The 20,164-nt window shown below is 44.5% G+C and overlaps 1 protein-coding gene and 1 non-coding gene across 2 annotated transcripts in view; both read left to right on the forward strand.

The window, feature by feature from the left end:
• The window catches only part of NVL (nuclear VCP like), an 88,683-nt gene that overhangs the window by 17,854 nt on the left and 50,665 nt on the right, over nt 1-20,164 (forward strand). Inside the window, exons 11-16 of the mRNA XM_056132318.1 lie at nt 2,962-3,079; nt 5,096-5,240; nt 8,319-8,568; nt 9,982-10,200; nt 12,312-12,416; nt 14,360-14,422. Of these exons, the coding sequence (XP_055988293.1) occupies nt 2,962-3,079; nt 5,096-5,240; nt 8,319-8,568; nt 9,982-10,200; nt 12,312-12,416; nt 14,360-14,422 (900 nt within the window). The remainder of the gene's footprint in view (nt 1-2,961; nt 3,080-5,095; nt 5,241-8,318; nt 8,569-9,981; nt 10,201-12,311; nt 12,417-14,359; nt 14,423-20,164) is intronic.
• Nucleotides 6,564-6,666, forward strand: LOC130017062 (U6 spliceosomal RNA). Its single transcript, XR_008791324.1, has one exon. It is a non-coding gene; the product is annotated as a U6 spliceosomal RNA (small nuclear RNA).

A 20,164-nucleotide genomic window follows, 5' to 3' on the forward strand; every position in this document is an offset into this window, starting at 1 on the left:
TATTGAAGATTCGGTTTCCTCTAATGCTGATATTTCAATCCAGTGACTGACATTATTTTGTACGCATTTGTTACACATGGTGGCTAAATATTTAAAGTATATTTGTAGATATAGACTGTTTGAGAAAAGAATCTGTTTCATCTGAAATCAAATATAAACATGATTGGTGAGAAGCTGTGGGCTATCATACCGTGTGTGTTGAAATAGACTGCCTTATGTTCCAGAGAGTATGGTGGGTAAGGCACACTTGCCTTACATGCAGCCCACCCCGGTTTGATCCCTGGCATCCTATGTGGTCTCCTGAGTACCTTAGGAGTAATTTCCTGAGCATTGCCAGGTATAGCCCCAAAACAAAAATAATGATAATTTTTTTTTTAATAGACTACCTTGTGATACTGCTTTTGCTTTTACTTTGCTCAGCCTAGATCTGACCATTGACCAAAACAATTTACAAGCAGTGTGGAAAATTTTGCCACTTAGATTATTATATTATAAAAGCAGTTCACAGACTGGAGAGAGTACAGTGGGCAGGGCACTTGCCTTGCACATAGCCAACACAGGTTCAAACCCCGGCATCCCATATAGTTCCCCGAGGACCACCAGGAGCAGTACCTGAGCACAAAGCCAGGAGTAACCCCTGAGCATTGCGGGTGTGCCCTCCCCCACCCCCCAAAATAAAAAAGCATTTCAGCTGTAGGAATGCCAGGATAAACTCTCTTCGAATAGTTAAAGCTGTAAAAAATTGTGTTCTAGAGAAGCTGTGAATTGATTTCATCCTATTTGTGATTCATGCTGTTAAAATTTGGATGTTTAAGAATTAATGTAGGGGGGCTGAAGAGATAGCACAGCAGGCAGGGCGTTTGCCTTGTATGCGGCTGACCCGGGTTCGATTCCCAGGATCCCATATTGTCCCCCGAGCATTGCCAGTGGTAATTCGTGAGTACAGAGCCAGGAGTAACATAGGGTCTGAATCAAAAAGCAAAAAAAAGAAAAAAAGAATGAATGAGGAAATTGACATTTGCGTTCAGGAATGATGAAATGCCTGAACTCTCCAGCTTAACTTCGGATACCCTCAAGTAGTAATCTGAGCATCTGGGTAAGAGATGCCCCTGCAAACCCTGAGTTTCCTTATCCTGTACTGCCTTAATAAGTTCTCAGATTTCATGGGATATTGAGAGTATCCTCTCATTATAAACCCAGGTGAAATGAGAAGAGAAGTGTATTTTAGCGGTCACAGAGAAATCTATGTTGAAACAAGCATGTCAGTTTCTTTCTCTGTAAATCACGGTAGAGCCTGTGGTAGGTACTGTGGTAGCTCTCCGGGCCAGGCTGGCAATTTGGGTGCGTGTCATTCCTTCCTGTTAAATAACTAAGAGTGAGCTGTGCTCTAGATACTTTACACAGATAACTTGATTTGGACTCAACGTTGTCTTTTCTATCCTGGTAAAGTATGTTTAACAGGACATTTGCCATTAAGACATTCCAATGTTCATTTCTGCGGCAGTGAGTGCAGTCATCCTGGGGTGTGACATTATGTCCTTTCATCTTCAGAACCTGAGTCCTTCCTTAGCTGGAATTCCAGCAGGTCTTGGCCACTTCTTGTCCTTCTGCCTCTGAAATAATGACTGTTGTAGATAATTGATGTCTGTCTCATACTTAGTCTGTCGGACCCTGTGGAGTTGATTTTTAGGGGAAGATGGAAGACTTTAGAACTTTATCCACCCCAGGTGGAAGATGTGCAGAAAGCTTACCATCCTACTTTATTTGGAGTAGTTTTCAGAAGCCTTCAGTCACTTAATGTTTTGTTTTGTTTTTTGCTTTGGTGCTATTCCCGGTGGTGCTCAGGGGTTATTCCTGGCTCTCCACTCAGGAATTACTCCTGGCGGTGCTTGGGGGACCATATGGGATGCTGGGAACCGAACCTGCGTTGGCCGTGTGCAAGGCAAACACCCTACCCACTGTGCTATTACTCCAGCCCCACCTTTGATCATTTTAGTATTGAAAGATTGAAAAAGTTTAGAGATAGGTAGAGGTGATTATTGTATAACAAAGTGAGCATATTTCATTACCAATCAGCTGTACACAGTTGAAATGGTAACTTCTATGTGTATCTGACCACGTGAAAAATTAAAATGCTCCTTAAATTCTTCTTAGGACAGATTTTAGGGGAAATTTTGGCCATTTTTATGTTGGTGGAGGCACTCATAACATTTGTAGGAAGATTTGGTGTTCTAGTTTAAAGTTTATAAACATGTTTTGTATCATTAAAAAAAAGTTTATAAACACATGAGTTTCAGTAGATTATAAAATGGATGGACTGTGTCACTAGGTATGTTGTTTTACTGACCTCTTTTAAGCATCTTGTTTCTTTTTTTTTTTTTTTTTTTTTTTTTTGCTTTTTGGGTCACACCCGGTGATGCACAGGGGTTACCCCTGGCTCATGCACTCAGGAATTACTCCTGGCAGTACTCGGGGGACCATATGGGATGCTGGGAATCGAACCCGGGTTGGCCGCGTGCAAGGCAAATGCCCTACCCGCTGTGCTATCACTCTAGCCCCAAGCATCTTGATTTTTTATGTATTACAGTAGTTGCCTTCGTCCATGGGTGTTAAGTTCTGAGACCAGGATGGATGTGGGAACCTGCAGATGCGTTCCCTGGACCCTGTGTTTCCCAGTTGTATAGATAAGAGTAGTAACATTTGTTTTATGGATCAAGCATGGTAAAAGACAAGCGTAGTCACTAATAAGAAAAGGGTGACAAAGGTATAATAAGGAGTTACATGAATGCAGTTTCTCTGGGCTGAATATCTTAGTATGTATAATATTTCCAGGTCATGGTTCACTAGGTAACTGGACCTGGGGAGCAAAACTGCGCCTGAGGAGGAACGCCTGGATGCTTGATATGCGGCAGTATAGAGAATGTACTTATCACGGTCTCTTTGTGATATGCTTCTTTCTAGTCACATGCTCCCTGTATCTTTTTTATTGATGAAATTGATGCTATTACCCCCAAGAGAGAAGTTGCTTCAAAAGATATGGAACGAAGAATCGTAGCCCAGCTTCTAACCTGCATGGATGGTCAGTTTAAAATAGCAAATTCACTTGATGATAATGGGTTGTACTAGTGTCAGTAACGTGGAGAGACACAACACATCCAGGTAGAATAAAAGACAGTAAAAATTAGAATTTTTCTATCGGGCCAGAGCAATAGCTTGACAGACTAGGATTGCATACTTCGCATTTAGAAAGACTGGGTTTGATGTCTGGCGTGCCGTGGTTCTCCCTGTGCCGTCACGAATGGGCCGCAAGCACTGAGCCATGAGTATCCCTGAGTATTGCAGGGTGTGGCACCAAAAAAAGGAGAGTAAAGATTTTATTATTAGTTTTATGGAGTTTAATTATCTTCACTACATATATACATGCCCTAACACATTGTTTTGCTTTTTGCAATACTTGGATTGAATCATACACACTTCTTGCTGGTTTTATTTTTATTTTTGGGTTTTGGGCCATACATGGCAATGCTCCGGGCTTTCTCGTAGCTCTGCACTCAGGAATTATTCCTGGTCTAATAGATAAAAGTTTTATCTCCTTTTAAATTTAAATTTCCCTGCCTGTCACTGTTGCCATTGCTATTAATCATCTCTCCAAATACTTGTGACTGTTAGTCTCAGATCCAGAAATCCTTTTCCTCAAGCCTGGGAAATGGCTCAGGGCTGGAGCAGAGCACGTGGTTTGCATGAGGGAGGCCTCGGTGCAGGTCCCAGCACTTCATGTGCCCTGAGCACTGAGCCAGGAGCAGGCCCTGAACATGTGCAGTTGTGTCCCCAGGTCAGACCAGAATTTCTTTTCTCATCTATTCCCTTTCATCCTATAATCTCCTAAGAATTGGTAAGGAATATTTTATTTTAATTGTTGTAACATTTCCTTTGTTAAATAAGTTATTTTTTACCTGATTGTTTTGGGGCTTGTTTTATGGTTTTTGTCTACAAATTTGGAGTGAAAATCAGTAAAAATAGAATTCTGTCACTTGCTTCTACCTACTACGAAATACTGTGTTTTTTATGCACACAAAAATTTGAAGAACTATTCTATATACCTGTGATGCTAAGTTGTAGGTTGCTTATTCTGTCTTCTATATTTTTTGAGGTGTGGGAGATACCCAGCAGTGTTCGGGGGCTACATCTGACTCGATGTTTGAGCAGTTGCTGCAGGAGGTGCTGGGGACCATGTGGTGCCAGGGATTGAACCTGGGACTCACGCCTGAAGAATATGCTCTCTGACTCTTTGGGCATCTCCCCGGCCCCTTTTTGGTGTTTAATTCTGGTCCAGCGGAGAGAACTAATGATTACGGGCGGTATGCTTACGGCCCTGCCTTCAGTCTGTCCCTGTGAAGTCAGTCTCAGGCTTATGCCAGATTAACTAAGATTTATGTATGCTGTTGAATCTCCTGTTTTGAATTAATGACATAGTATATTTTGAAACATAAGCAATTGTCAGCAGTGGGTATTTTTTTTTGGCAGGGGACAGGGGCACACTTGGCAATGCTCATAGGTCTCTCCTGACTCTATACTCAGTAATTATTTCTGGCAGTTTTCGGGGGTCATACTGGGTGTCAGGAATTGAACCCACGTCAGCCCTGTGCAAGGCATTTACTATATAATGCCTATACAGTGTATAGTATCCCTACCCACTGTGCTGTGTCTCCAGCCCCTGAGGTCTAACTTCTGCTGCCTAGACTCCCTTTTTGAACTACTCATCTGTCTAAACATGCCGCATTTATACCATGTTTTTCATGTAGAACTTCTTACTAGTCTTTTGCTGCTGGTGACTATCCTATTTGACTTATGAAGCTTGGTCTGGAATGTTCTGTTGCCTTTGTGAACCCTTCCATTTCCCCTCAGCCAGAATTCTTGAGATCTCCCATTGTATTATCATGGCACTGTATTTTATACCTATTGTGCTTCACAGGATCGGTCTTCTGTGTTTCTCTGTATTGCCATCATAATGCCCACTTATATTTGACTTGTGCGTGCAATTTTGCTTTCAGTTTGTAGTTTCTTATTTTCCATCTTCCCGCATCTGTCTTTTTAGATCTGAATAATATGGCTGCCACGGCTCGGGTTCTAGTCATTGGAGCTACCAATCGACCAGACTCATTAGACCCTGCTCTGAGACGGGCCGGAAGGTTCGACCGAGAAATATGCCTGGGTATTCCCGACGAGACCTCAAGAGAAAGGTGCACTTTGAAATGAAGGTTGTGGCGAGTGTTTGGTGTGAGCTGAATGCTTTGACTATGAGGGGCGGAAAACATCACGTAGTCTTTTCTGTCTCCTCTTGTTTTTTTTTGTGGAGAGGTGTGTGAGGCTGCACCTGGTGGTATTTGGGTGCTGCTCCTGGTTCTGTGCTCCAGTGTCTCTCCTTCCATGGTGCTCGCGAGACCAGGCAGTGCCAGGGTCTCTTCTATTTTTCAGACTCTTTCTATGAAATGTAGTTGAAAAGAAAAAAAGCTCATGTTAAGTTCATGCTTTAGAAAACAGTTTGCTCAATCATTAGGCAGACTCTTCAGACCTTTTAAGCAGTAGTGACAGACGTCGGTACCCAGGCCCAGCGGTCTTACTAACAGTGATTGGTATTTTTCAGGTATGTGATCAGCTTAGGAGCACTGACTAGATGTTTGGAATAGAGCAGTGCTTACTGGTGCCAAGGGAGGTTAATTCTCAGCATCTTTTTGTTTTGTTTTGTTTTTTGCCACACCTGCTGTGCTCTGGGCTTACTACTGACTCTGTGCTCATAGGACCATCTGGGTTGCTGGGGATCGAACTAGGGTTGGCCACATGCAGGGCAAAAGCCCTACCCGCTTTTCTTTCTCTCTGGTCCCTTGCCATCTTATTTTACCTGTTGTGCCAATCTTCTGAGGGCACCGAGGAGCCAGGAGATAGTCACAGCAGTTAGGGGACATGCCTGGTATGTACCCAATGTGGGTTCAATTTCTGGCACTTCATGGATGACCAGCCGCAGTCCTGGAAGCCTCAAGCACAGTTGGGGTGGCCCGGGTGACCCTGGGCCTGTAGCATGTGAGCAGCCCTGCAGCCTCAGCCCTGTATGGAACCACCGGCCCAGCTGGCCAAGGATTGCTGCTGGGGCCCTGGGGCCTCCTGAGCATCACTGGGGATCCTCCCACCCCTCCACCATTAAGAAAACAATCACAGATTCCCTGAAAAATTAGGAGCAGCTAGAGCGCAGAAAGTGGTCTGGTTTTACTGCCAGACTGACCTTTCTTAGTCACTGGGGCTAAAAGTCTATAGGGCTGTGAAACACTTGCCACCATCACCTTGACTATCAGAATATCTTGAGTGGAACTCGAGTAAGGAAGTGTTCTTAAATCATCATGTTTCTCAGACCCGGAGCACAGGGCAGGGGATTCGTCCCGCCTGGGTTTGGTCCTGGCTCCCTGTGGGCCCTGGAGCGTTGCTGACCGTAGCCCTGGAGATCCAGCTCGGGTCAGCCACATGCAGGGTAGAAGCTGCGGTGGTCCAACCCCCCAAAAGGACAGTGGTTTGCTCGCTTCGGCAGCACACTCTAAAATCAGAATGGTGCAGAGAAGAGTAGCATGGCCCCTGCACAAGGATGGTGCGCAAAGTTGTGAAGTGGTCCTTATTTTTTGACAAGTATAGTTGGAAATGACCACTCAGAATAAGAACTTCATGCTGAAAGTAGGTAAAGGAACAAACATGATAGCCTTCCAATATCTGCATTGCAAACCATAATGTCAAAAAGGGAGGTAGGAAGAGGAGAAAGAAAGTGCCTGACCATAGCACTTTAGAGACAGACTGGGTGGCTAGTGGTGGGGTGGGGTAGGAGGTGGTGGGGGAAGGGAAGCTGGGGACATTGGTGGTGGGAAATGTACATTGGTAGAGGGATGGGTGCGGAAACATTGACTGAAACCCAACCATGAAGTCTTGTAACTGTATCTCATAGTGATTCAATTTTTTTAAAAAAGAAAAAAATAGGAGTGGTGGAGGGTGGTGGGTACTTAGGAGGTGGTAAAATTGTAATATTCTTCTATAACAAAACCATAGAAGTTTTCACTGATCCTGTTACTAAGACACAATTTAATTTTTTTTTGCTTTTTGGGTCACACCCGGCGATGCACAGGGGTTACTCCTGGCTCTGCACTCAGGAGTTACTCCTGGCGGTGCTCAGGGGACCATATGGGATGCTGGGAATCGAACCCAGGTTGGCCGCATGCAAGGCAAACGCCCTACCCACTGTGCTATCTCTCCAGCCCCCTAAGACACAATTTAAAAATTAGGGTGTGGAATGGAATAGAGGGTAGAGTGCTTGCCTTGCATGCTGCCAACCAAGAGTTTCATCCTCGGCACCATATATGGTGCCCCAAGTACCACCAGGAGTAATTCCTGGCTGTAGAGCCAGGAGTAATCCCTGAACATCACCGGTATGGCCCAAAGACCCAAGGGGAGGAAAAATCATTGCATGTTCCATACTTGGGGGGAAAAATAGAGATATTATAGTGTGTAGTGTAACTGTGTTGACTAAAACTTGATAGTTTGAGTTTGGAGACTAATTTCTCCTAGATGTTCATTTAGTCTGTCCTTAAATGCAACTTAGCATCTCATAAATCATTTATTTCCTCGGTAATATAAAATCCTTAGAGATAGTATATGTTTAAGTTTATTTTTTGTTTGGGCAGGGGCGGGGCACTTCAAGTGTGTGGTGTCCGAGGGCTATTTTTGGCTTGGCACTCAGGAGCAGAACTGAGGTGTTCAGGTCGACCATATATGGTGCCAGGAATTTGAACCAGTATTGTGTGGCTGCCTCAGCAATATGCAAGGCAAGCCCCTTACCTCCTGTGCATCTCTCAGGATCTGGTTGTTTTTTTTTAGGGGGGGTTTGGGGGGGTTTGGCATATTTTTATATAAATTTTTCACAACATTTAACGTTTTTCTCCTGGCAGGCTCTGTGGGCCGTATGGGATGCTGGAGATAGAACCTGGGTCAGCTGTGTGCAAGGCAAATGTCCTTGCCACTGTACTTTCTCAATGCCCCTGAGATTTTTTTTTGTTTTTGTTTAGGGGGTACATGGTGTTGTTCACGACTTACTCCTGGCTCCACACTCAGAAATCACTCCTGGCAGTGCTCAGGGACCCATATGGAGGGCCATGAATCGAACCCATGTTGGCTGCAGGCAGAGCAAGCTCCCTACGTGCTGTGCTACCTGCCCCTCTGAGAAATGTTTGTTGATTTCACCAGTAGGGTAGGAATCTGAGTTCTTTTTCCTTCTGTCCTCTCTGCAGAATACTTCAGACTTTGTGCAGAAAACTAAAACTTCCTGAAGCTTTTCCGTTCCGCCATGTGGCACACCTGACGCCGGGCTTTGTGGGCGCCGACCTGATGGCGCTCTGCCGGGAGGCTGCCATGTGCGCCGTCAACAGGGTCTTACTGACGCTGCAGGAGCAGCAGAAGCCAGTGCCAGAGCCTGAGGGCTCGTCTCCAGGCAGGGCCCAGGAGGGAAGGCGTGGGACAGAGCTCACATCCGAAGCACAGGTTGAAAAATCCTCTTTAATTTATTATCAAAGTTTTCTAAATCCAAAAGTTTCAAGATGTAACTCTCAAGAGATTGTAACTTGTCTAAGGCCACAAGCCTCCATTTTTCATAACAGGGACTTAGATCGGGGTCTTTTATTTTTGTTTGTTTATTGGCTTTGATTTTGGGGCCACATCTGTTGTTTATCGGGGCTTCCTCCTGACTCTAGCTCAGGGATTACTCCTGGTGGTCTCAGGGACCGTATCGGGTGCTGGGGATTGAACCCGGGTTGCCACATGCAAGGCAAATGCCCTACCTGCTCTACGATATCTCTAGCCCCTACTTAGGTTATTTTTGGCCTTTCCTTCCTTTCTCTTCACAAAGCAAGAAAACTTTTGAAGTTTTAAGATTTGGGCCAGAGAGATCATGCAGCAGACAAGGTACTTGCTTTGCATGTGTCTGAGCCAGGTTTGATTCCCCAGCACCTCATATGGTCTCTGTGCCGTCTCTTCGGCTCCAGTTTTCATTATTTTCTATTTATGTATGTTTGCTATATTAGCCTTAGTGTAGTTGTTAACTTGTTAAAATTGTTCTTCCGGTCCGGAGAGATAATGCAGCAGGCAAGGTGCTTGTCTTTCATAAACTGAGCCAGGTTTGATTTTGGGGCCACATCTGTTGGTTATTGGGGCTTCCTTCTGACTCTAGCTCAGGGATTACTCCTGGTGGGCTCTGGGGTCACTCCTGGTAGTGCTCATAAGACCATGTGGAGCTGGGACTTGACCCCACAGCTCCTGCATGCTAAGCCTATGCTTAAGCCCTCTGAGCCATCTTGCTTATTTTAAGTGGTCATACGATTTAGTCTAAGATTTATATTCAACTTTTAAATATGTTATTTGAGTCTCAACCTAGCACTAGCGCACACTAGGTGCTCATGATCTTCTGAGCACTGTTGGGTGCCTTCTGTGAGCACAGAACCAGGAGTAAGCCCTGAGCACTGCTGAGTGCTCAACTATCAGAAAAAAGGTTAAAAAAAGAAAAATAATACATATTTGCCTACATTTGTTGAATATAAATCTTAGACTAAATCATATGACCACTTAAAATAAGGAAGATGGCTCAGAAGGCTGGAGCATAGGCTTAGCATGCAGGAACTGTGGGGTCAAGCCCCAGCTCCACATGGTCTCACGAGCACTGCCAGGAGTGACCCCAGGGCACTGCACCAGGAATAGCCCCCAGGTGTGGCTCCAAAACCAAAAATAACTAAATAAATTATAATAATCATAATAAATGTCATGCAACAGTTGAACTTAGTGAAATGCAGGGAACTTTGGTTTATTAAGCTGTTTTACTTTCTTTTTATTATAATAACTTTTAAAAGTAGGCAAAAGTAATTTTAGCTTGTTTTTCCTTCCTCCCCCAATTATTCCTTCCAGGATGAGTTGCAGCGGCTGCTGGGGCTGCTCAGAAACCAAGACCCCCTCCCGGAGGAGCATCTGCGCGGGCTGTGCATCGAGATGAATGACTTCACGGTTGCCCTCTCCTCAGTGCAGCCTTCTGCCAAAAGGGAGGGCTTTGTCACTGTCCCTAATGTGACGTGGGCAGATATTGGAGCCTTGGAAGATATCAGGGAGGAACTCACCATGGCCATCCTGGTAGGTGTGCTGGCTGCCATCCTTCACGTGGGTGCTGGGTGGGTGAGCATGCACAGGTACTAGGTTGAGACTCAAATAACTTGACTATGTTCTCTTTCATAAGTTCTGTTGTGTTGTTATTAAACCTTGAATAATAGTTTTTCCTTCTCCTGAGATGTTTTAGATTCTTTTGATTGTACTTGATTTTTTTGGGCAGGGGGGAGACTTTGGGGTGGCGGCAGACCCAGCTGCACTCAGGGATCACTCCTGACGCTGCTTGGGAGGACCACTTGGGGTACTGGGACTCAGACTTGGGTCGTCTTTAGGCAAGGCAAGTGCCCTGCCCACTTGGCTGTTTCAACCAGGACCAAGTTGAGCAATAGTTTTTGAATTTGATCATACTCTTTCTTGTCTCTTTTTTTAAAATAAAAAAACTAATTAAATTGGGGGCTGGAGAGATAGTATAGCGGGTAGAACACTTTTCTTACAGTTAACCTGAGTTTGATCTTTGCATCTTGTCTGGTCCCCCAGACCCAGGAGTAAGCCCTGAGTATATTCAGGTGTGGCCACAAATCCAAATAATACCAACAGCAACAACAATAGTAACTTATTTTATTTGGGAGGAGTTCCATCCAACAGTGCCGTGGGAGGAGGGATGGTTCCCTGTCTTGCTCAGAGCTTTGTATAGTGCTCAGGATCAGCACGGGTTTTATACATGCAACATAGGCTCTCTAGTATTTTGGACCACCCTGGCAGTTTTGGGGGTCGACTCCTACTTCACTGCTCGGGGGTTGCTCCCAGCTGTACTCAGGGGCTGTTCAGACTCAAGGCTCCAGCACGCAAAGCATGCTCAGTCCTTTGATCTAGCTCCTTGGCCCTTACATACATTCTTAAGAATCAAAACAGTTTTCACACCCACAAGAGTTTGGTTTCATTTTCATTTACCTTCCACTTTATCTTTTCATGGTTCGTGAGCGAGAGTGCAGTGTGTGAAACATTTATTATTATTATTATTATTATTATTAATTACATCTGTGTAATAACAGGTGAAATATACAGATGGCACAAAAAGTTGTCGCTGCCTCTGGATTATGTGGAACACCTGCTGCCTCTGTTTCTCTGTTTTTCTTTTTTCCCCTGGGTCACAGCTGGTTATGCTCAGGGGTTACTACTGGCTCTGCACCCAGGAATTGCTCCTGGTGGTGCTTGGGGGCTATATGGGATGCTGGGGTTTGAATCTGGGTCAGCTGTGTGCAAGGCAAACTCCCTATCCGCTATACCCTCTCTCCAGCTCCAGCTTCTGATTTCTTAAAAAGGAGGAGGGCAACACATAAAATCTTCATAATCTGGAAATTGAGATCATTTTACTGACTTCAATCTTTGGTATCTTTTTAGAGTTTTTTGGAGCCACATCCAATAGTGCTCAGGGCTTATTCCTGACTCTGCACTTAGGGATCACTCCTGGCAGGCTCAGAGGATTATATGAGGTGCTGGGGATCAGACCCCAGTTGGCTACAAGCAGGGCAGAGCCCTATGTGCCATACTGTTGCTTTGGTCCCACTGACTTCAGTCTTAAAAATGCTTGAAATGTGTGGCCTGGAAAAGTCAGGTGCTTGCCTTGCTCATGGCTGGCTGGGGTGCAAACCCCAGAACCAGATATATATGGCCGCCCTATCCACCAGAGGTGATCCCTGAACACAGCTGGTGTCCACATCCGCCTCCCAAAAAAAAGCATTTTCTAACATATTTAAATGTGAATTTCTCAGTGGGCTGTAGAGAGCACTGTAAGTAGGGGAACATGGTTTAAATGCAACCAGTCCTGGTTCCATCCCAGGCACTGTACAGGATCCACTGAGCGCTGCCAAGGATTGTTCCTGAGCACTGAGCCAGGAGTATCCATTAAGCACTACTGATGTGGCCCAAGTTGCTCTCTTCCTCAACCCATCCCCACAAAAACGTGAATTTCTCAAAACCAGGGACTTAAATTTTTGTACCTCATGCCTAGAACAGAGGTGAAGATTGGGCGTGCTGGTCACTTTCTCTTTAACCTCACAAATAGCACTGAGAATCCGCATCTGAAACCAGTCTGGATGTGCAGTCTAAAATGGGGGTTTGTCGCCTCTGCTTTCTAGGCACCGGTCCGGAACCCAGATCAGTTCAAAGCGCTTGGATTAGTGACTCCCGCTGGTGTTCTTCTTGCTGGTCCTCCTGGCTGTGGGAAAACGCTATTGGCAAAGGTTTGGTCAATGTTTTTTATTTCTTTGGGGTTGGGGGTGGGGGTGGAGAACACACCTTAGGAACAATTCCTGGCTCCTCTCTGGCATCTCTCCCTCTGGGTTGGGGCAGGGCCTGAAGTGGGGGCATGTCAGGCAGACCAGGTGCCATCAGGTTTCAAACCCAGGCCCCCTGCTTTCAGAGCCAGCACCTTGGCCTTCTGAGCTATAGCTCACCAGCTCTAGAAGTTTAATTTCTGTCGATCGAGCAAGGTGTATAATACAGATTAGAGAGTATAAGGCAAATCAGGGAGTATAATACAAATATTTGGACTTGGATTTGGAGCCATACCCTGCAATAGGCAAAGCTTACTCCTGGCTCTGTGCTCAGGGATCTCCCTTGGCAGAGACTATATGTGGTGCCGAGGAAATCGAACTGGGGTCAGTGCGGGCAGGGCAAGTACTTGTACGTCAGGGTTCTCTCCAGCCCTCACATCATTAGCATTTCTCATAACTGGATCCAAGTTACTTCATTCGTGAGTAAAGGTAAAGGTAAAGGTAAAGGCCCTCCTGTTGATCGTCGATTTGCTCGAGCGGGCCCAGTAACGTCTCCATTGGAGACTTTTGTTGTTACTGTGTTTGGCATATCGAATACTCTCGGTAGCTTTGCCGGGCTCTCCGAGAGGGGCGGAGGAATCGAACTCGGGTCGGCCATGTTGGCCGCTTGTAAGGTGACCGCCCTACCCGCTGTGCTATCGCTCCAGCCCCATTCGTGAGTAAATTTCAAATATGCATATTGTCATTTTATGTACATTGGTGTGCATATATATGTGTGTGCCCTTACTTGCATGGTAGTTTCTGCCTCTGTTGCCAAGTTTCCTTCATGCTTCCAGCAGCACTGCTGTGCCTGAGAGCCGTGAAGCAGTGTGAGCAAGGGAGAGCAGGGGGGAATCGCCAGGCGCTAAGTTCTAAGAATAGGAAGAGACTTTATTCCGTGATAATTTTTTTTTTTTTTTTTTTTTGCTTTTTGGGTCACACCCAGCGATGCTCAGGGGTTACTCCTGGCTTTGCACTCAGGAATTACTCCTGGCGGTGCTCAGGGGATCATATGGGATTGCTGGGATTCGAACCCAGGTTGGCTGCATGCAAGGCAAACGCCCTACCCGCTGTGCTATCACTCAAGCCCCACATGATAATTTCGAAGTTCTGAAGGATTTTATTCAGGTTTCATCTTCCACCATTCAGATGGTAATTCTTAGATTCTTTTACACATATAACTGTCTTCTTCTCTTTTGGTCTTTGGCTTTCAACCAAGCAGTTGAATCTTAATTTATTGAGAATAATCTGTAAATACTAACCTTGGTGAAGACTACTGATGTGTTTGAATTTTATTAATAAATGATTGATTCTTCTCATTGAGCAAGGTAGTTTTTGTTGCAGATTATGATGTCACTTCAGTTACAAGTATGGGGGCTGGCATGATAGTACAGCAGGCAGGGCACTTGTCTTGCACACAGCTGACCCGGGTTCAATCCCTGGCACCACATACGGTCCCCCAAGCACCACTAGCAACGATTCTTGAGCACTGAGCCAGCAGTATACCCTGAACACAGCCAGGTGTGGCCTCAGAACAAAACAAAAAGAAAAACAATTCCAAGGAGGTCTACATATTTGTTAACATAGGTATCATTTTGTTAGTGAAGCATTTACATAAATATTTAGTGTCATTTTCATCTGATTTCTAACTCTAGTAATTCTTAAAAAGTTTTAGATTGGCATTTACTTCCCTTTCTTTCCGTTTATCTATTTCTCCTATTCCCATTTGTCCTCTTTTGTAATTAAAAAGAGCTACTTATAAAAGGAGAGAATAAATACTAACACAGAAAGTGTTTGCATTGTCACAAACCACTGTTCCTATTATTTTATTGCCTGTTTGTCTGATTTGTGTTTTTGTTCACTCTTACTAGGCTATTGCAAATGAATCTGGACTAAATTTCTTATCTGTCAAGGGTCCTGAGCTGCTAAATATGGTAAGTTTTATGGCAGTAGCCATTTATTTTGGATTAGGCAAAGTATAATTGGTCATTGAGGCTACAGGGCACAGTATCTTTAGATCTTTGGGAGAAAGAGTTGTGACATTTTGGTGAGCCTTTTAGCAGCCCCGGGAGCAAAGTGCTGTGATTGGAGTGCATGCTCAGTATGTGTAAGACCCTGGCTCCATGCCTGCCTTTCCTCTCCCCATCCAGAGAGGAGTGTCACTGTGGCCCCTGCATACCCATGGCCACACATTGTCAGGAGTGACTCCTGGCCTCCAGGCTTTGCTGGAAATGAGAGAGAGATTGAACTTTGTTCTATTGAACTTACTATGTGTATATGCTTTTTAATTGCATCTGTTCATGGCTGAGCCTATTTTCCTTTCTCAAAATGTTACAAAATTACAATGATAAAAGTTAAGGTTTTGGGAAGTGGAAAGAAGGTATTGGTCCACTTCCTGCGGGGCTCAGGATTCACTCCTAGTGTTGCTTGTACCCCATATGCGGAGTTCAAATCCTGATTCATCAAGGCACTGTAGGATCTCCCAACCCCAATTGTTATTTTAAAATGTTTACTTTGCTGTGTGTTTCTGTGGAACACCTTGCATACATTGTTTTTAGCAACCCAATGAGATGTGAATCATTTCCTCTGATTCATTGATGAGAATGTATCAGTTTGGAGAGTTGTATGAGTTGGCCATAGCCTGACTTGCTAGAAAGTAGTACTGAGAGTTGAATCTAGGTTATCTGCTTCCTGATCCAGTTTCCTGGCCTTAATATTGTGTGCACAAATGAGTTTAAGTATTAATGAATAAAAATACTTTGAGGAGGGCAGAGGGATAGTTTAGGAGGTAAGACACTTGCCTTTCAGGTAGCCATTACAGCTGACCCTGCTTTGACCTCTAACACCTCATATGGTCCTGTGTGCATTGCCAGGGGTCACTCCTGACCACAAAGCCAGGAATAACCACTGACCACCATTGGTTTGTGGCCTAAACCTCCCAGCCCTTTAAAAACAAGAAGAAACTTTTGGGGAAAGAAATCACTAAAGAGCTATATAATATAATATCTTCTTTCTATATTTAATTTTATACCCTCAATTAAAGACCGTGAATTTATTTCCATAAAAAGTAAAACAGGGGCCAGAACGACACTGCAGTACAGTGCCTTGCACACAGCCAATCGGGTTTGACCCCCGGCATCCCATATGGTCCCCCAAGCACCACCAGGAGTAATTCCTCAGTGCAGAGCCAGGAGTAACCCCTGAGCATCGCTGGGTATAACCCAAAAAGTGAGGGGGAAAAAAAGTAAAACAACAAACAGGTCATAATATATTCCAGGAAATGAGAATGGTATTGTTTTCAAAGCCTGGTAAACATTACGACTTTCATGTTCTGTTTCTTACTTTTTATGTGACTTTCTTCCTGAAACAATGGATTTATGTTTAAGGTCTTCCTGTCAGCTTTCTGTACACCTGTTTACTTGTACTTGATATGACTTTTTAGTAAAAGAGGCATTAAAATGAGACTCGAAGGGAAGGGACTTTGGGGGGGATGTATCCGGAAAAAGAGGTTATAGCCAGTTGGTGAGGGCCTTTGCACCAACCTAGTGTTTGCGGTTGGGGTGGAGGCTTTTGGGCCATACCCAGTAGTGCTCGGGCAGTTTCTCTCTCTACTCAAGATTGATTCCTGGCAGTGCTCAGGAAACTACACTTGGGCTGGAATTGAACTGGTTGGGGTTGACCGTATATAGGACTGGCAGTCCTTAGCTCCTTTACTACCTCTCAGCCCCTAGAATTTGAGTTTTATCTTCAGAATATCAGAGAGCTTTCAGAAATGTAACTTTGTATTTTTGTGTATGACAAGAAAGGCTTTCCTTGGTTTGGGGGTCATTCTCAGTGGTGCTCAGGGATTCCTTCTGCCTCTGTTCAGAGATCACTCCTGATAGTGCTGGGGGACCATTTGCGGTGCTGGGGATCCAAATGGGGGCAGTCACTTTACCTGCTGTCCTATTTCTCCAACCCTAGCCTAGGAGATTTTAGGTGGTAACAGCTATTGGAGATAGCAGTTGGCAGTAGAAACTGAGTCTAGTACTCCCAGGAGACTTAGCACTCAGCATCGTCTGAATGGTATTTGAGTCCTGGCACAGACTGTGTCTGCAGGAGCAGTGTTGGTGGATGTGGGTGGGCTGGGTCACTCCCCAGTGGCCACTCTCCAGCAGCTCATCAGGGTCATGCCAGTAGTGCTCCAGGGGCCTTGTAGTGCTAGGCAGATATTGTGCATTCCACACATGTGTTCCAACCCCTAGAAATGAATAGTGTGAAAGAGGGTGTCAAGTCAATGCAGCAGGGAGGGCATTTGCCTTACACGCTGCAGACCTGGGTTTCATCCAGTATCCCTTATGGTTCCCCTGAGCACTGTCAGAAGTAATTCCTGAGTACAGAACTAGGAGTAACTCCTGAGCATTGCCAGGTGTGACTTCCGTCCCCCCCGGCCAGAGAGGGTATCTATGGCAAGAGTGATAGTATAGCAGGTAGGGCACTTGCCTTACACATGACTTACTTAGGTTCTTTTTTTTTGGGGGGGTGGGGGTTACACCCAGACTGGCTCTGCACTCAGGAATTACTCCTGGCGGTGCTTGGGGACCATATTGGATGCCGGGGATTGAACCCAGGTCGGCCGCATGCAAGGCAAAGGCCCTGCCCGTTATGCTATCACTCCGGCCCAGACCTACTTAGGTTCTATCCCTGGCACTACACAGGTCCCCTGAGCCCAGCCAGGAGTGATCCCTGAGCACAGAATCCAGTAGTTAGCTCTGAGAACTGCGAGGTGTTCCCCAAAGGGGGAGTGGAGGGGAGGGGAAAGAGGGTCTCTAACAAACCCTGAAATGCCTTGCCCCATGTGGGCCAGGACAAAGATGACGAAAGAGACCGATTGACTGGAAGGTGTAGGATGTAAAAAATGTTTTAAACCTTAAAAGCAAGGGAAGAAAATTTATTTTTTTATTTTATTTTCATAAAGTTGTTCACAGTGATAACATTCAATATTTCAACACCAGTTCTACCACCATTACACCTTTCCCCCACCATTATTTCGTATTTTCTCATACCACTAAAGCCTGCCCCACAGGCAGATGCTAAATTATTTTGTATTGCTTGTTAAGAATAGTATAGGATGTCTCTGAAGCGGCTGTGCACTCCTGGGTATCCATGACAGCCAGGACACCGGCTGGGCAGGGAGAGGGAGGGATGACCCATACCATGTGGCCTGGAGTTTTCAATCACTTATCCTGCCTGGGTTTTTTTCTTCTGGAGGTTTGTGGCCACCGGGGTTCATTCGGAGCAGGCAGAGAACGCCTACTCCATCTGAAGCGTCCTGGTGAGATCAGCTTGGCATGGGGTCTGGAGTCATCTGTCTTCTGAGATTCATTTGTGAGTCTCAGGATCATAACCGTTAATCTTAAATTTTTTTTTTTTAACTGTAGTCAGTGTAACCAGACAGCATAAATGACACTGGCAGTAGACTTTGGTTTAGTAGTTGTTGTAATTTAGTAGTTTATCTAGGTGTTAATGATTTTAAAGAGAATATTTTCCCTAGCTGTCTTTGTGAAAGCCAGAATATAATGATGTAGAATAGCACAAGTATTTAACAGTGGAACATAAGGTAAGAGGAAGAAACAGGGAATAATTCCAGGAAAGGTAAATGAGGATCTTGCAGACCTCAGGGCGAACTATTGGGCGTTTGCTTGGAAAACAGCTTAAGGGAAGAAAGGAGAGTGAACAAAGCACAAAGGCCAGTCCAGGACAGCCGGGGCAGAAATAAAATTCTACTGAGAAATACTGTAAAGTGGAAAGATACAAAATCGGTAGACAAATACCTGGTGCATTTCTTTTCATAAACTGTGAATGAGAGAAAAGACAAATTAGGAAAACAGTCCCATTTACAGTTTTATTTAAAAAACTAAGATGCTTGGGAGGGAACTTAACAAAGGAGGTGAGATAGCTATGCTTTGAAAATTATAGCATCACTAATAGAATAAAGGATACAGATAAGTACAGTATTTTTTAATAATATAATTATTATATAATTAAGATAAATAATATAATAATAGTAATTATACCGTGTTGTAACGTCTCCATTGGAGACTTTGTTGTTACTGTGTCTGGCATATCGAATACTCTCGGTAGCTTGCCGGGCTCTCCGAGAGGGGCGGAGGAATCGAACTCGGGTCGGCCATGTTGGCTGCGTGCAAGGCAGACGCCCTACCGCTGTGCTATCACTCCAGCCCCGTGCTATCGCTCCAGACTAAACATTGTTAAAATTGCCATACTGTCTGAAGCAGTTTACAGATTTAATGTTACCCCAGTCAAAATTGCACTGGCATTTTTCAAGAAGAGCAAACAACCCCAGCATTTGTACAGAACTACAAAAGACTCTGAAGCAAGACCCTGAAGCACAAAAAAATTCTGAGGGAAAAAAAAGGAGGTATTTGAGTTGGAGAGATAGTACAGCTTTTTACAAGACTGACCCGGGTTGGGTCCCCGGCATCCTGTATGGCCCCCTGAACCCCAACAAGAATAATTCCTGAGTGTAGAACACTTTGCCCCCGCTCCTCCCCCCATCCCCAAAATGGAGGTATCTGATTCTGAGTTTATTTTTAAAATATGGTATCAGAACAGAAGTAGAGACATAGACCAATGGAATAGTATTAAGTGCCCAGAAATAAAGTCTACAGATAGAGTTAATTTATAATAGTGGAGTTGCAAGCATACAGTGGAGGAAAAAAATCCTGTTTCACAAATCCTGCTAGGAAAACTGTATGCAAGAAAGTAAAACTAGGTCATTATTTAATGCCATACACAAAAATGAACTCAGGGGCCAGAATGATCGTACAAGTAGGGCACTTACCTTGCACATGACGTTCCAGCATTCTGAATCATGACATTTGATCCTCATCATTTCATATCATCCCCCAAGCTCAACAGAGTGATCCCTGAGCACAGTGCCAGGAGTAAGTCCTGAGTAATGCTGGGTATGTCCTTCCCACCCCCACCCCCACCCCCCAAGAAACCTGACTGATTGAAGATGGATTATTTGGATATAAAACTGAAACCATAGGGGCTGGAGCGATAGTACAGAGGGCAGGGCGTTTGCCTTGCACGCGGCCAACCTGAGTTTGATTCCCAGCAAGCATCCCATATGGTACTCCTGCACTGCCAGGAGTAATTCCTGAGTGCAGAGCCAGGAGTATCCCCTGAGCATCGCCCGGTGTGACCCAAAAAAGGAAAAAAAAAATGAAACTATAGAATATATAAAATAAAAATAAAATGTGGCAGTAGCTCTTGGACATTAGTTAATGTCTCCTGAGTGTCAATTTTAGTATCAAATGAAACGAAAGCAAAACTAATCGCGTCACTTTTGTTCAGTTCAGGAAACATCCACAAAAATAAGAAGACATCCTACTAAGAGAAGATAATTTCATATCAGACAAGGAGTTAATATCTGAAATACACCGAGATCAGCACAACTCAGGAATGAAAAAACAACTTAATTTTTAAAATTTATAGGAGATTTAAAAACAGACACTACTTTGAAGAAGGCAAACAGTACATGGGTTGGGGCGTGGGAGTCCAACTTATTTTATTTTAAGGAAATACTTATCAAAACCCTAGGGAGATTTTGAAAACAAGTGTTGGTGAGAGCATACTGGAAAAGAACCTTTATAACATAACCACTAGCA

This window comes from Sorex fumeus, unplaced genomic scaffold (assembly GCF_029834395.1).
Source record: "Sorex fumeus unplaced genomic scaffold, SorFum_2.1 ptg000007l, whole genome shotgun sequence".
Classification (NCBI taxonomy): domain Eukaryota; kingdom Metazoa; phylum Chordata; class Mammalia; order Eulipotyphla; family Soricidae; genus Sorex; species Sorex fumeus.